The 13126-nt window shown below is 36.9% G+C and overlaps 2 protein-coding genes across 3 annotated transcripts; one reads left to right on the top strand and one right to left on the bottom strand.

Annotated features, from left to right (window-relative positions):
* The first annotated feature begins 767 nt into the window (after window positions 1-767).
* LOC137717208 (uncharacterized) lies at window positions 768-2124 on the top strand. 2 transcript variants are annotated; one of them, XM_068456509.2, is made up of 4 exons: window positions 768-951; window positions 1058-1195; window positions 1329-1404; window positions 1867-2124. In XM_068456509.2, the coding sequence occupies exons 1-4, from the start codon at window positions 868-870 to the stop codon at window positions 1872-1874; spliced, it is 306 nt and encodes a 101-aa protein (XP_068312610.2). In that variant the 5' UTR covers window positions 768-867; the 3' UTR covers window positions 1875-2124. The 2 variants fall into 2 exon arrangements, with proteins under 2 accessions (XP_068312610.2, XP_068312605.2); XM_068456504.2 differs by lacking the exon at window positions 1867-2124 and having other exon boundaries at window positions 1329-1655.
* Window positions 2125-8624: 6500 nt separating this feature from the next.
* On the bottom strand, window positions 8625-12683 carry LOC137746200 (bHLH transcription factor RHL1). Its single transcript, XM_068486278.2, has 7 exons — window positions 11929-12683; window positions 11716-11817; window positions 11471-11626; window positions 11285-11350; window positions 10160-10225; window positions 9904-9972; window positions 8625-9428 (listed from the first exon to the last, which is right to left on the bottom strand). Exons 1-7 carry the CDS (start codon window positions 12475-12477, stop codon window positions 9027-9029), a joined length of 1410 nt encoding a protein of 469 aa, XP_068342379.2. The 5' UTR covers window positions 12478-12683; the 3' UTR covers window positions 8625-9026.
* Between the last annotated feature and the right edge of the window lie 443 nt (window positions 12684-13126).

The following is a 13126-nucleotide window of genomic DNA, read 5'->3' as shown; positions in this document are numbered from 1 at the left end:
AATTTCTAGCTTCGATTATCAGAGTATCCTCAATTTGTTTGACTGGTGTAGGTTTATCACAAATTACCACCTACACAATTTGACAAGTGTGGGGTTTATCATAAAAGGCTTGGTGTCAATTTACTATTGCACAGTTTGACGGGGTTTATCACAAATTACCACCTACACAGTTTGACAGGTGTGGGGTTTATCACAAAAGGCTTGGTGTTAGTCAGAGTGGAGATTGAGAAATTTAACTTCTTCTTTTCTTAAAGAGACGCCATTGTGGGATATTTCAACACATTCCTTCGCGTAGGATCAAATTAGTGGATCAGAGGTGGGAGATCCATACATCGACAACCATATGGAGCCAAGGGGACCCACACATCACGTGGCCACATGGGGCCGTTCCTTGGCTCTAATACCATGTCAAATTATCAGACATTGGCCCAAGGCGCACTCCAACAACATTAATTTTGTCACAAACTTATTCATTACCACATGCACAGTTTGACAGATTGGGTTTTATCACAAAGATTATCGTTGTTAATTAGAGTGTGATTATGATATTTAAACTCTTATTTTCTCAAAGAGACGGCTGATATGTGATATTTCAACGTAATATAATCCACTCAAATTTCATATGGTGTGAGATACCAAGTTTCAACTTAAAAATCTTTCTGAACCATGGGCCCTTTAGTCTAAAGGCCCATATCATCAAATTCCATTCAAGTCGATCCACGAACATTATGGCTTAATACCCAGCTCGGCCCCATGCGGCCCATTCACTCATACGCGCGTTCGGATCTTACGCAGCGGTCGTCGCCGACTCACAGCAGCTGAACAGAATCATAAGATCAGAGCTGTCTCCCTTCTGATTTCGAATCAATGGCCACGGAAGCTTTCGCCGCACGAAACCCAGCAGAGGTTCACACGGACGTCCTTTCCAATGCCAGACAAGCTTGCTACAAGGTGCTACTTCTCTCTGAATCTCTCTCCTCCATTGTTTTTCTCCTGAAATGTAGACGTCAAGGATTGAAATTTGGGGTTTAACCTGCAATTTGACGTGTTCGGAAAGGCTCGGGACGCTTTCTATGCGTGTGTGGAGAAAGAATCGGACAAGAAGCAGACCGAAATCGCGTCGAAGGGCCTGTTGTACCCAGCAGAATGCAAAGCTTCGAGGGAGGAGTTTGTCAAACACTGCCGTACTTCTTGGGTAAAATTTGAAATCCCCAATTCTCAAATTTCAATTTTTGCTTCACATTTTGGGTTTCTTGGAGCACAAAGTTTTAATTTTTATTTATTGGGTTTTTGTTCTTTGTTTAATTTTAATGTTTTTGGGGTTTTAGGTGAAGCATTTTGATGCGCTCTACTGCAAGAAAAAGAGTCTGAAGAGGCTTTTGGATGATAAAGATTCGAGGAAAGGTCCGATGTCACTTCCACAGCTTTACACTTTCAAGCCTACCACCACTAGTTAAAACTTTTCATGTCAACTTTTGGTTTAATGGGATCAGGTTAATGTGTTGCTGTTACTCTTATTGGCTATGAGAAGTTGTTTGTTGTACAGCAGTAGTAATGAAGAATTAATTGCCTAAAGCTTACTTCTTGTAGTTAAGGAAAATGAGTATCGGTTTCTGACTCAATTTTAATGGATGCATGCCGATGTTTAATGATTATTGATTACTAAATACATTTACGAAGATTTGCACTTACGTTTTCTAACGATACTGCTATGATACAATGCTTTAGTTTTGAGTTGTTTGACTCATTACTCGTATGCAAAATAACGTTACTAGGAATACCAGGGTCAAAGTGGGATTACTTATTACATGAAAACTTAGGAATAAGGATAGTTGAAGTGAATGGAAACTTTATCCATTTTGGCAGGAGTATAAAGCTTGAATTGGCCCCTGAACACTGAAGGAGTCGTCCTGGTTAGTTCCTGGGTTCATGTTCAATTCATTATTCAGTGGGAAGCAGAAATATGTATGGTTTAAAGTTTGCACTGCAGAGGCAGTACCACATTAGGAAGCTGTCAATGCATGTTTAAATAAGAAACAATGGAGAATATTGTGTATATATCTGACAAGATGTGTTTCTGGCAAAATTTGATGTAATAATTTGAAAGCTCACATAGTTGGAATACTTCTTTGTGGTTCATATGTTTGATGAACTTGACACACCTAGGACATCTAGGCAATTGGTAGAATGAAAGAAGTGCAGTGTTGTCAATGCTAGTATTCTGATTCCAAGGTAGCCATGTAAGAGCATATGCATTCTTCTGACATTAATTTCTCCTTTCCGTGTGTTTAGGGATACAGTTTATGCTTCGTTGCTGTATATGTTTTAGCATATTTGTAGGTATTGCGCATATTTTATGGACGCTTCTGTTGCAAACTTAGATTGCATTTATCACCATCACTGTGTATGTGCCAATATCTTGGTGACACTTTTGGGCAACAGGTAGCATATGATGAAATGGTGAGAGTAAAACTGCGTCTGTGGATTTGTAGGGATTGGCTGAGCATGTAGAGATTTTGAGAGCTTAGTCCTTAATGAGTAACAGAGGATTTGTAGGGCCAAACTGTCAGTAAACTTGTCTGATACGAAAACTGCAATTTGTTTACAGGTTTCGGAAACTTGAAACAGGAAGACGTGGTTAGGAATGCACGAGAAAAACTTTGATACGTTCCTTCTGTTTATTTTACATACTGGAGTAGAAATATTTGGAATGGTTCCATGAAACTGCAGTTTGTGCTGCTAGTTAGTGACAGTTGAGTCGAAATATATGGAGGGAGTTCGTTGTTGTAGGTTGTCGGACTGTCCTTTTTAGCTCTGGAACCAGACATTAGATCGTAAGTTCGAAGAGTCTGCTTGTAGCGGATCAACACCCAGTTTCATCTAAGTTTTTCTCGTATTTAAGTGCGATGAGATGACGTCTCTATACTCTCTAGGGTTGAAACAGAAATACCTTCACTTTTGTTTCTCAAGTACGAAAGAAACTTTAATAAAGCCGTTTTAACTGTGACGGTTCTCAAGAAAGTGGCTTAGTGTGAAGTCGGATATGATCAAAATACATGAAGTCCAATGCTTTTGTGTGATTGAGATGCCCTGCCAATATCCACAGCAAGTTTTTATGGTTCATGTTTTTGCCTCACTGTAAGTATCTATGCACTGCAATCGCATTTATTTTGGAAAACGCATCAACAATTTTCAATGCCATATTATTAGGCTTTTTAGCCAAAATTAGCATAACTTTTCACTTTGGTCTCTGAGATTTACAATTAATAGAAGTGGTATTTGAAATTGTCAACCGTCAATCATTTTGTTCTATATGAGAAAAATCGCTGTTAAATTGAAGAAATCACCAGTTCAAGTGAAGGGGTTAATTTAACAAAAACACCTCAATCTAGTGGAAAATTTTCATGGAATGACCAAAATGATTGATATTGGATAACCTCAAGGATCACTTCTATTAATTTTAAATCTCAAGAACCAAAATGAGAGGTTATACCAATCTTAAGATTCATTTTGGCTAAAAGACCTTATTATTTTTGGCTCCGTAAACAATTTTTTAATTAGTTATAATATGAACTGTTTAATCCCCCTGAAATCATATTTTGCAATCTCTTACTAGATCTAGGGGTGGAAAAAACTCCCGAAAATCCCGATCCCAAACCAAAAATTTGCCAAACTGAAATTCCTGATCTCGAAATTTTGGTATGGGATTCGGGATTGGCTTCTCGATACTTTCGGAATCCCATACTAAACCGAAAATATATATTATTAATTATTATATATATATATATTATTATTCTTTTATAATTGATGCTAGTAGTTTCTAATTCATGTTCTGCAACCTGGAATGCACTAATCCTTCCAAACGCACTTTTGTATTTAGGCATTCTTAGGTTTAAATTTATTCACATTTTCCACATCACTACACTTTATGGCTTCGTCACCTTCCTGGTGTCGGCCAGCACAACTCGATTTGGAATCTTAGTTGACATTCCGGGTCAGGATGTATCATAACTAGATCAGTGGAGTTATGGCCGAAATTAAATTAATAATAATAAATTAAAATGATGAACCCTAAAAAATAATCTTGATTCAGAACTGGAGGGTCAATGGGTGAATCATGGGGTGGTGAAGAATTGACAAAAAGTAGTGGACTACATGTCTCTTAATATTCCCATGCGCATCATGCGTGTATGAAATTAAAAAAAAAAATAAAAAAATAAAAAAACCGAGGAAGATTATGTAAATTGAATTTGATATTTTGAGGAGATCTTGGAAGATCAAAGTTTGAAAGTTCTTGTTTACCAATTGATACCTCTAAATCAATCAGCCAGCTCGGCAAAATAAACAATATAAGCGCAAAAAAAGAAAACGAGAACGTGAAAATTACTGTTCTCTCTAAGGGTTTGATGCGCTACTCTTTGTGACAAAATGTGAAGAGTATCAAGCTCTTTCAGCTCGGGAAATTATTACATCGTAACAATATTTGAGAGAGTATATCAAGCTCTTTCAATTTGGATGTTCATAAATTGTGACTAGACATCATGAGCGGAAGAGAGGTTGAGTTATATCCTCAATAACGTATTCGACATCTCTCCTGATCAATCCTATCTTATTACAACAAAATATGTTTAGTGAGACCATCTCCTCAAAATTTGAATATAAAATTTAAATTTTGACAGTTTATGTGGCACTTTGACATCTTTTAAAGTTTTGTTCTCCAACTGATATGTCAACTTAGATTATTATTTATTGTTTTATAAAATAAAATTTAATAAAAGAAATTTAAGGTTTAATCAGTAATCTGTTCACATTTCTTGATTGAAAACAAGAAAAAAGTATGATACTTGCATCGATCAACTCAACATTAATTTTAATAAATGATTAAACTAATTAAAAATTAATAAAATTCATTTAATAATTAATGAAAAAAACATTTGAAGCTGCTGTCAAATTTGACAACAACCTCTTTTGTTGCCAATCTATGTCATCGCCACATAAGATTTGGCACTTTTGTTGGAGAATATTAGTGTGGTTCTTTTTACTATTATAGCTGATATGTACATTTTAACATCTTTTTTGGAGATACTCTGACATTTTAATCTCAGAGTAATACTAGTGAGACAAAAAATTTAGACTAAATTTGCAAACTAAATGATTTGTCATCAATATGATTGAACACGTTAATCAACACTTAAGTAATAAATCAATCATCAACTTTCATATCTTTTAATTTTCAAAATTTAATCTCTTTCACATTAGACTAATCTCAAATTCTGTCAGTGGCAACTGGTTACATGCATGCTGCTTGGACTTGGACGAACGTTACGTAGGCCTTGCGTCAGCATGCCATTGGCACTCTGGCAACTGGCAAGGTGTCTCAATCAATGAGTGGAAATACGCTCTGTTTAATTATTCAGATAAGAGATTCTTTCTACTAAGGTTATAAGATCAAGTGATTTTGATCTTTAAAATTTTATCTAACGGCTCATCTGTTTTGACCATTTAAAAGTTATAATAATTTTTAGCCGTTGGATGAAATTTCAAAAACCCGGATCACTTGATCTAGTGATTTTGGTGAAAAAGATCCGAAGATGATCTCTTCTCAATTATTCACACGCCCTCAAGCTCAAATTATGCAATACCAATTTTCTTTTGTTCAAGATTAATTTAGATTAATTTAAATGTTTATGTTCATTTCTCCGCTTCTCTATATAGCTTGTGAATAACATCGATATTAATCAAAACTAAGTATCGAATTCATAGATACGACGTTCTCGTTATCTGAGTCAAACTTCAGATTATTTTCAACGATGTGCAAACAAATTGTACTGAACCAAGATTAATTGATAAAGCCATATAACATGTTATCTTGAATCTCACTTTTGTTTAGTTTTGTTTCATGTTGAACATAATTATGCGATGGCCTCACATGAAGGAGCGTGTTGAATATAAATCCCACGTCGAAAAATTGAGATAAAAAAAACAATATTGTCATGGTGCTTTCTAACCTAACGATAATTAAGAAATAATCAATACAATAAAAAACAACTTAGTCTTTTTTAATTTTGATTTAACGAAGATAGGATAATAGAATAAAGAAGGTAAGTAAAGGGTAATAATAATATGTGCGTTTTGTCAACAAAGAATACCACCTAACCTCTATGAATTACCCAAACGCAACTCTTTCTAATCACCTATGATAACATGATTACGAATCAATCTGGGATTCGGACCGTGAAGTAATTATATGTGCTGTGGTTCATTAAGTTTGTTTTCTTTGTTTGTTAAGTTTCTTAAGCAACAAGCACTAGAGAGTTAATATAGAGAAAAACTTCGGGATTACAGCCTAATTACACTTATATGGTTGATCAGACCACTCTTACAAAGGAATGAATCTTTTTGTATTTAAGCGCGGTCTAATATGTTTAAATACAATTTTTCAATGCACATAATTTAATGTCTTGAATGAATATCTGACTAATCACTTAATTAAACTGTTCTACTGAGTGTTCAAATGATAAAGAATGATTGGACTCCCATGATAACTTGTCATCTGCATGCGTTAGCCGACCTTTCCACAAAATTCATAAAACAATTGAAGCCCCTTATTTATCTTACGTTTCAACTTAAAAATCATCCACAGAAAAAGGACAAAATTATTGACTCAAGAGAAGAAAAATTCATCTACAGAAAAAGAAGTGTAAAATATGAGTCCAAGTTGTCTAACAATCATCATCGCAACGATTGAAGATGATCAAAACTATTTGACCCATAGATTTTATGTATAGAATGAGTATTCAAATTTGAAGGGGGATTAGAAAGATGGGAAAAACAACAAAAGGTAGGTACCACTTAAACCTAAATCCAAGAGACTAATTTTTATTTTTATTTTAAAATGGACCAGCTGGTGACTTCGCTATAACAGTTCACTCTTTTGGGGGCCGAAAAGACGCACATAGGCATGTCAGCCTCTCATTGGCCACCATCGTGGGATTCACCAGCGATAGGAATCGAACCATCAGCATGATGTGTGTTAATACGGGCCTATAATTCATTCTCAACTACTGAGCCATCCCGTGATAGTTAAGAGACTAATTGAACCTTCTAAGTTCCAGCAACCAAAAACAAAATCAGAGTTCATTAGTGGGTAGGTTGCATTCACAATCTTTTTATGCCAAATTGTAAATGTTTTGGTAGACAAATCACAGTTAAGCGTGTCTTATACTTAATTTGCTAAAGAAAATACCTCATAAAGAGCAAACCCTAATTGTGGTCATTTTGTCTCATAATTCTTCAAGACGACGGATATACTAAATTAACTCTCGCGTTAATATTTTTGTGGAGGTATATTGTCTGCCTTCCTGTTTGAGTATATACGGTCAAGTCATGTCAACATTTTATATTAATTTTTTATAGAGATAATAAGAAAAAAATCGATAGGAATATAAAATGTTGACGTGATTAAACCGTGATCGCATAAATAAAAAAAGATGGGAAGGACACCCAGAAGGACAGATAATCTGACTTCTATTTTTGTAGGAGGCATCGTACGAATTACTGGTATACACCACTTGCCAAGTTTTTCTCTAAATTGTCGTACACATTCATATCATACACAAAAGTTGGACAGATAATCTGACTTCTATTTTTGTAGGAGGCATCGTACGAATTACTGGTATACACCACTTGCCAAGTTTTTCTCTAAATTGTCGTACACATTCATATCATACACAAAAGTTTTAGGGTTACCAAGTGAAGTGATTATACATCAATCAATCATCCCAGTTCTTGTATTACTTAATAAATAATTAGTCTTTATCTCGTTAAAAGGAAGAAAAATATAAAGATATTTTTAGTTGACCTATAATCTAATCCACGCTGCAATAGTATTTTATTGTCTTTACTGCAAAAGCCCCACACACAAAACCAAACTAAATGACCTTTAACAAACAAAAACAAAACCCTAAAAAGAAAAAGTCATCAAAGCTTAGCCTAGCAGCTGCCTACTCCTTTTAGATAAATACAACTCTCTAATATTCTATCATCATTATCAAACCCTAATCATTCCTTCTTCTTCTTCTTCTTTTATTTTATTTTTAATATTTTTTCTGTCAAGAAACCCCAAATCATGTCGTAAACAGCACATCGTTATGTTTTTTCGAATTAGTATGTCCAAAGAGAGTAATGATATTCATACCATGTTTTTGTATCATATTTTCATATCATATTAGGTAATATTTGATGTGGACAACCACATCATTTGAATTAATCAGATGTTTAAGTTTAGTCCATTATTTAATAAACTAATAATTAAGAAAAACTAGTTAATTGAATGATGATTGTGGTATATGAAGAGTCTTTCTTATTATTTTCCTTGTGTTTTGTAAAATTTTCAAATAATGTAGCTGTCCAGATCAGATATCACTTAAGATGATATAAAAATATAGTATGAATAACATTACTCGTTCAAAAGTTATATTCTCCTATGAAATATCTTATATTTCGAGACTGTTGGCCATCAAATTTTGATAATTTATATCTTTATGTATAGTTCAAATAATTAAAATTTTCAAAATATAGAATATCTGGAAATATACTAGAAATTCACGAAACACAGGAGGGGATGGCAAGGCAAATTGCAATAGAAATTTATAATTTTCTTCAGGAAACAAAAAAAAAAAAAAAAAAAAAAAAAACCAACAACAACAACAACAGAAAGATTAAATATATTTTTTAGGATAAACACGAAAGACTAAATTAAAAGAAATAAACAAAGAGACCTCAAAAACCTCTTTTAGAAGGAAAAGGGTTTATAGGGATCGGGTGGTTCTCGTGGTGTGCTTGAGATAGCTTTTAGCCAAAGTCTACGCAAATACGGCGTCGTTCGAAAAGCACCACCCCAGATGCCTTATTTTCGTAGACTTTGGACGGCCTCGGAGCCCACGTCACTGTGTGTGTTCATTTATCGCTAAAAAGTAAAGACCAAAGCCAAAAGGTCAGTCGACGATCGACGGCGGCGCCCTCAGTCAGGGCTTGGAAACGGAGGTGGCGTCTTTGACGGAACCCTCAACCCCGCCGTTACCCATGGTGGCTGACTGGACGGTCAGCACGGACATGCTGGGTGAAGATGGCCCGTCGCCACCGTTGGACGGGATGACCGGGTTGTTGTTGCTGTTCTGGAGGAGGGGGTTCCTGGAGTGACACGTGGCGGTGGAGATGGCGGTGGCCAAGGAAATCGGCATGAGGCAGAGTCCTTTTCCCTGGAGGTACTGCATGGCGGAGCCCATGTCTTCCTCCATGAGCTTCGCGACCTGGTGTTCCGTCACCGTCATGCTGTTGTCGTTAGATGATGACGCCGTTTGGTTGCCGTTTGAGCTCCGTCCGCGGGTCCCGCCGTTGGCACTGGCTTGGATACAGTCACCGCCACCCTACATCGACGACCAAAAATTAAAATCATTATTTAGTTTTTTTTAAGGGTGTGAAAAGGAAAGGACAAAAGCTAAAAGAGAAAAGAGGAATCTGAGAAAGTGGGCACGCGTGCTGCTTTTGTTTTTGTCGTTTTGTATTATATGATGGAGAATTTTGGGGTTTGGCCGGGTACACTGGTTGGTGTAGGGTAGGTGAAATGTGGTGGTTTGGTTTTTGTTCCACAAAAAAAATTCTGGAAGGAAAATTTTCCTCGTCTTTTTCTCAATTTTTTTTTTTGTGGTGGTCTTGGTGGGTTTCTGCTTGGCCAAAACAAGTATTTGGTCCGAGCAGGTTGAGAATGTTCTATGCGTTAGTACCTAAGTTAATAACGTAATGTCATATGTTTAAACTTTCTTATACAGTAACGGTGCGTTTTTAATTTGGAATACATCATAAAAGCGTATTTATGGGCGGGTTTATTGTGAAATAATTTACCTCAGAGGACATATCAGCAACAAGGGGAGCAACAGCAGCTGCACCGCCCAACCTGCTCATGCTCAGAACCTACATATTGTGCGGTGCCCAAAAAAGCACAATGCCAGTCAGTAAACATATATAACAAATTAATTACTTAATTATCGTATCCAGATTCTAATATAGCAAACAATGTCAAACCAGCAGGGAATCTTTCTTTTTTGTTTAATTAATCTTAAAATATAATAAACATTAATCTAAAAGACGTGAGGAGTACCTTGACTTGGAGCTGGAGGAATTTAACATAATCGATTATCTCATCCAGCATTGAAGCTTTGTCCGTCTGTCATTCCAAAACCCACATCCAATTCATTAAATTATTGGATCCCATCTCATATGGAAACGCCTGTATATAGACACACACACACACACACACACACATCTCGTATAGAAATATACTAAAACTAGTTACTTGCCACCCGATAAGTATATGGTTAAGTTAGAATAATATAATCATGGGAACTGGTTTCCACGTACCTTACACACTCATACGTTTATTTTTGGCTATTAAATCGCATAAATAAATAAAAGTAAATGAATGGAAGTAAACAAGAGTGTTCAGTGTGAAAATCGTTTCCTAATAATCCTTAGATTAAATCTAATTTTCTTACAAAAAAAAATGTTTTAAACTATACAAGGAGGAAGACTGAAACTTAAAGTGCAAGGATATCCACTCCCTCCCTTGGCCAACAATCCTAACTTGCATCTACTTAATCATTAGTTTAGATTAAAAATATTATTAATACTAATAATTTTCTTGGGTCAATACTAAATAATACAAGAATGCAAGTCTAACTAACTAGTAACCTTTTTTTTCTTAAAAAAGAAAAAAAAAAAAAAAACAAACTAACTAGTAACGTTTCGAATACTCCATTATTAGCCTAACCAATCGGCATTTGGGTCGTGCTGGAGTACGGCTCGGGACCAACTTCCCCTTTTTCTCCTTTCTTTTTGCGCACGGAAGGATTGGTTACCATTTTTTTCTAAATACAAAAAATAATACTAAAGATTATTAATTAGGAATCATTAACGTGTTTATTTCTTATTTGTAATAAATCATTTGGTATAAAGAAATTTACCTACACTCCCTATTTAACCACAACGATATTCTAAGCTAATAAATGTACTATAATCTGTTTTTACTCTTTTATTATATAATAGTTTGATCTGCTGAAATAGTTATTATTATTATTATTATTTTTTATCTTAGCCATTTTAATTTTCATATCGTTACATAACATTAAAGAAAAATTGTTTAATGATCACAAATAAATTACGTTGTTTAATCTCGATTAACAGACTATAATATTCATTGGTTAATTAATTAATTAAATTAAATTACCTTGTTGGCGTTGGGAACCAGCTCCTGCAGAGCCTTCATTCTCTCTGCAATTCTCTCTCTCCGTAACTGCAACACCATTTCAGTCAGAAATCAGAGTAACTGACGAAAAGAAACAAACAAAGAATTGCAGCCGTTTCTGTTTGGTTGCGCAGATAACAACAACAACTAAAATTGACTGAGACGCACTCTTTCGGCTATGCTGTGCGGGTCAGTGGCTTGACCTCTTCTCGCCCTGACTCTGGGCTTGGGTTGGGCCGGCGCAGCCCCAGCAGACCCACCCGCCGGAGCTTGGTTCATCGCCGCCCCTGCACCTCCGTAGTTCTGCGCCAGCAGCTGACCTCCCTGTGCATAATTAACAATCCCAATTAGAACAAATCGTGATTAATTAATTAATTAATAATAATTAAATAAAATTAAGAGCAAGGGCATGCCTGAGGGTGGTGAAAATTGGGAGACTGAGAATTTGCAGCTCCATGCAGTGATCCGCCGAAGCCATTGAACAGGGATTGAACAGAAGAAGCCCCATCGCCTCCCTGTAAAATAACCGTATTTACATTTATGCCGCCATTGTAAATTTACACTTATGCAATCGGTTACTTCAGACTGAGAGCGAGAGAGGGAGAGAGAGAAAGAGTGAGACTCACCCCCGTATTTGGGGATTTGAAGGAGGAGACGTCGCCGACGTCGCTGTTGGACCGGTCAAAGTCTCCGTTGTTCCGCAAGGACAAGCCCATGGGAGAGAAGCCGGAGTCAGCGGCGCCTGATCTGGACATCATGAGCTGGTGCTGGAGCATCATGGCGGCAGCAGCGGCGGCAGATGCGGAGGCGGACTTGTTAGCGCCGGAACCGGCGCTGATCTGCTGGCTGCGAAACTTGGATGCGAGGGTGGCGGAGTCGTCGTAGGAGAAGACGACATTGTCAGGGTTGGAGGAGGGCGGAGGCGGGACGTCGTCGGCGGCGGAGGCCCAGGAGGGGCCGAGGGTGGAGAGCATTTGCTCGAGGAAGTCGTCGTGGGTGGCGGAGTCGAAGTGGGACGCGGAGGGGTTCGGAATTTGTGGATGCATCTGGGAGCTGTGAGAGTGAGATTGTTGTTGTTGGAGGTGGTGGTGATCTTGGAGGGAGAGTTGAGAGGCGGAAGCTGAGGCGTTCAATAGAGAGTTCATTTCTTGCATTTCTCTGCTACAAGGCTGCATATACACACACACACACACACACAATCAATAAGTGTGTGTATATATATATATATAGTATATAGACAGATGATTAGATGGAGACTAATCAAATTTGGGGAGGATTAATTAATTAGATATGGGGGTTTTGGAGGGAATTATTGGAGGAGGACGGAGGAGGAGGGAAAGGTGAAAGCGTTTGGGAATGGCGGTTTTTTTGTGGAGGGGAGGGGGAGCGAGAGAAAATAAATAGGGAAAAACAGATAGGAGAAGAGTGAGTGTGGGTGGGGCCCACTCTCTCACCCGTCACAGGCGTTTAGCATTTTGGTCAGACAGACGACGACAGTAGAGAGTAGAGTATACCTGAGAGTACCACATCCACATCAATAGTGTGCTGTATGCGCGTCGCCTTCTTGTTTTTTCGTTTTTATGTCTTTTTTTTGTTTCCCTGCTCAACAAAAAAGGGATTTTTATTAGAGCAGTATGTTCGTTTTTTTTCGTTGAATTTTTACAAACGAGAGTGTTAGTTGATTAAATTATTAGTTATTAAGAAGATGAATGTTAGAAGAAATCAAACTTTAAGATGCATATGCATAATTGCTTTTTGCGGCTGCTATCAAGAGTTACATACCACTTAAATTTGAATTTTCAATGAATAGTAACCATGGAAAAC

This window comes from Pyrus communis, chromosome 15 (assembly GCF_041283825.1).
Source record: "Pyrus communis isolate YQ-2024b chromosome 15, ASM4128382v1, whole genome shotgun sequence".
Lineage (NCBI taxonomy): Eukaryota > Viridiplantae > Streptophyta > Magnoliopsida > Rosales > Rosaceae > Pyrus > Pyrus communis.
The sequence above is the reverse complement of the archived record's forward strand: the minus strand, read 5'-3'. Positions and strand labels throughout refer to the sequence as shown.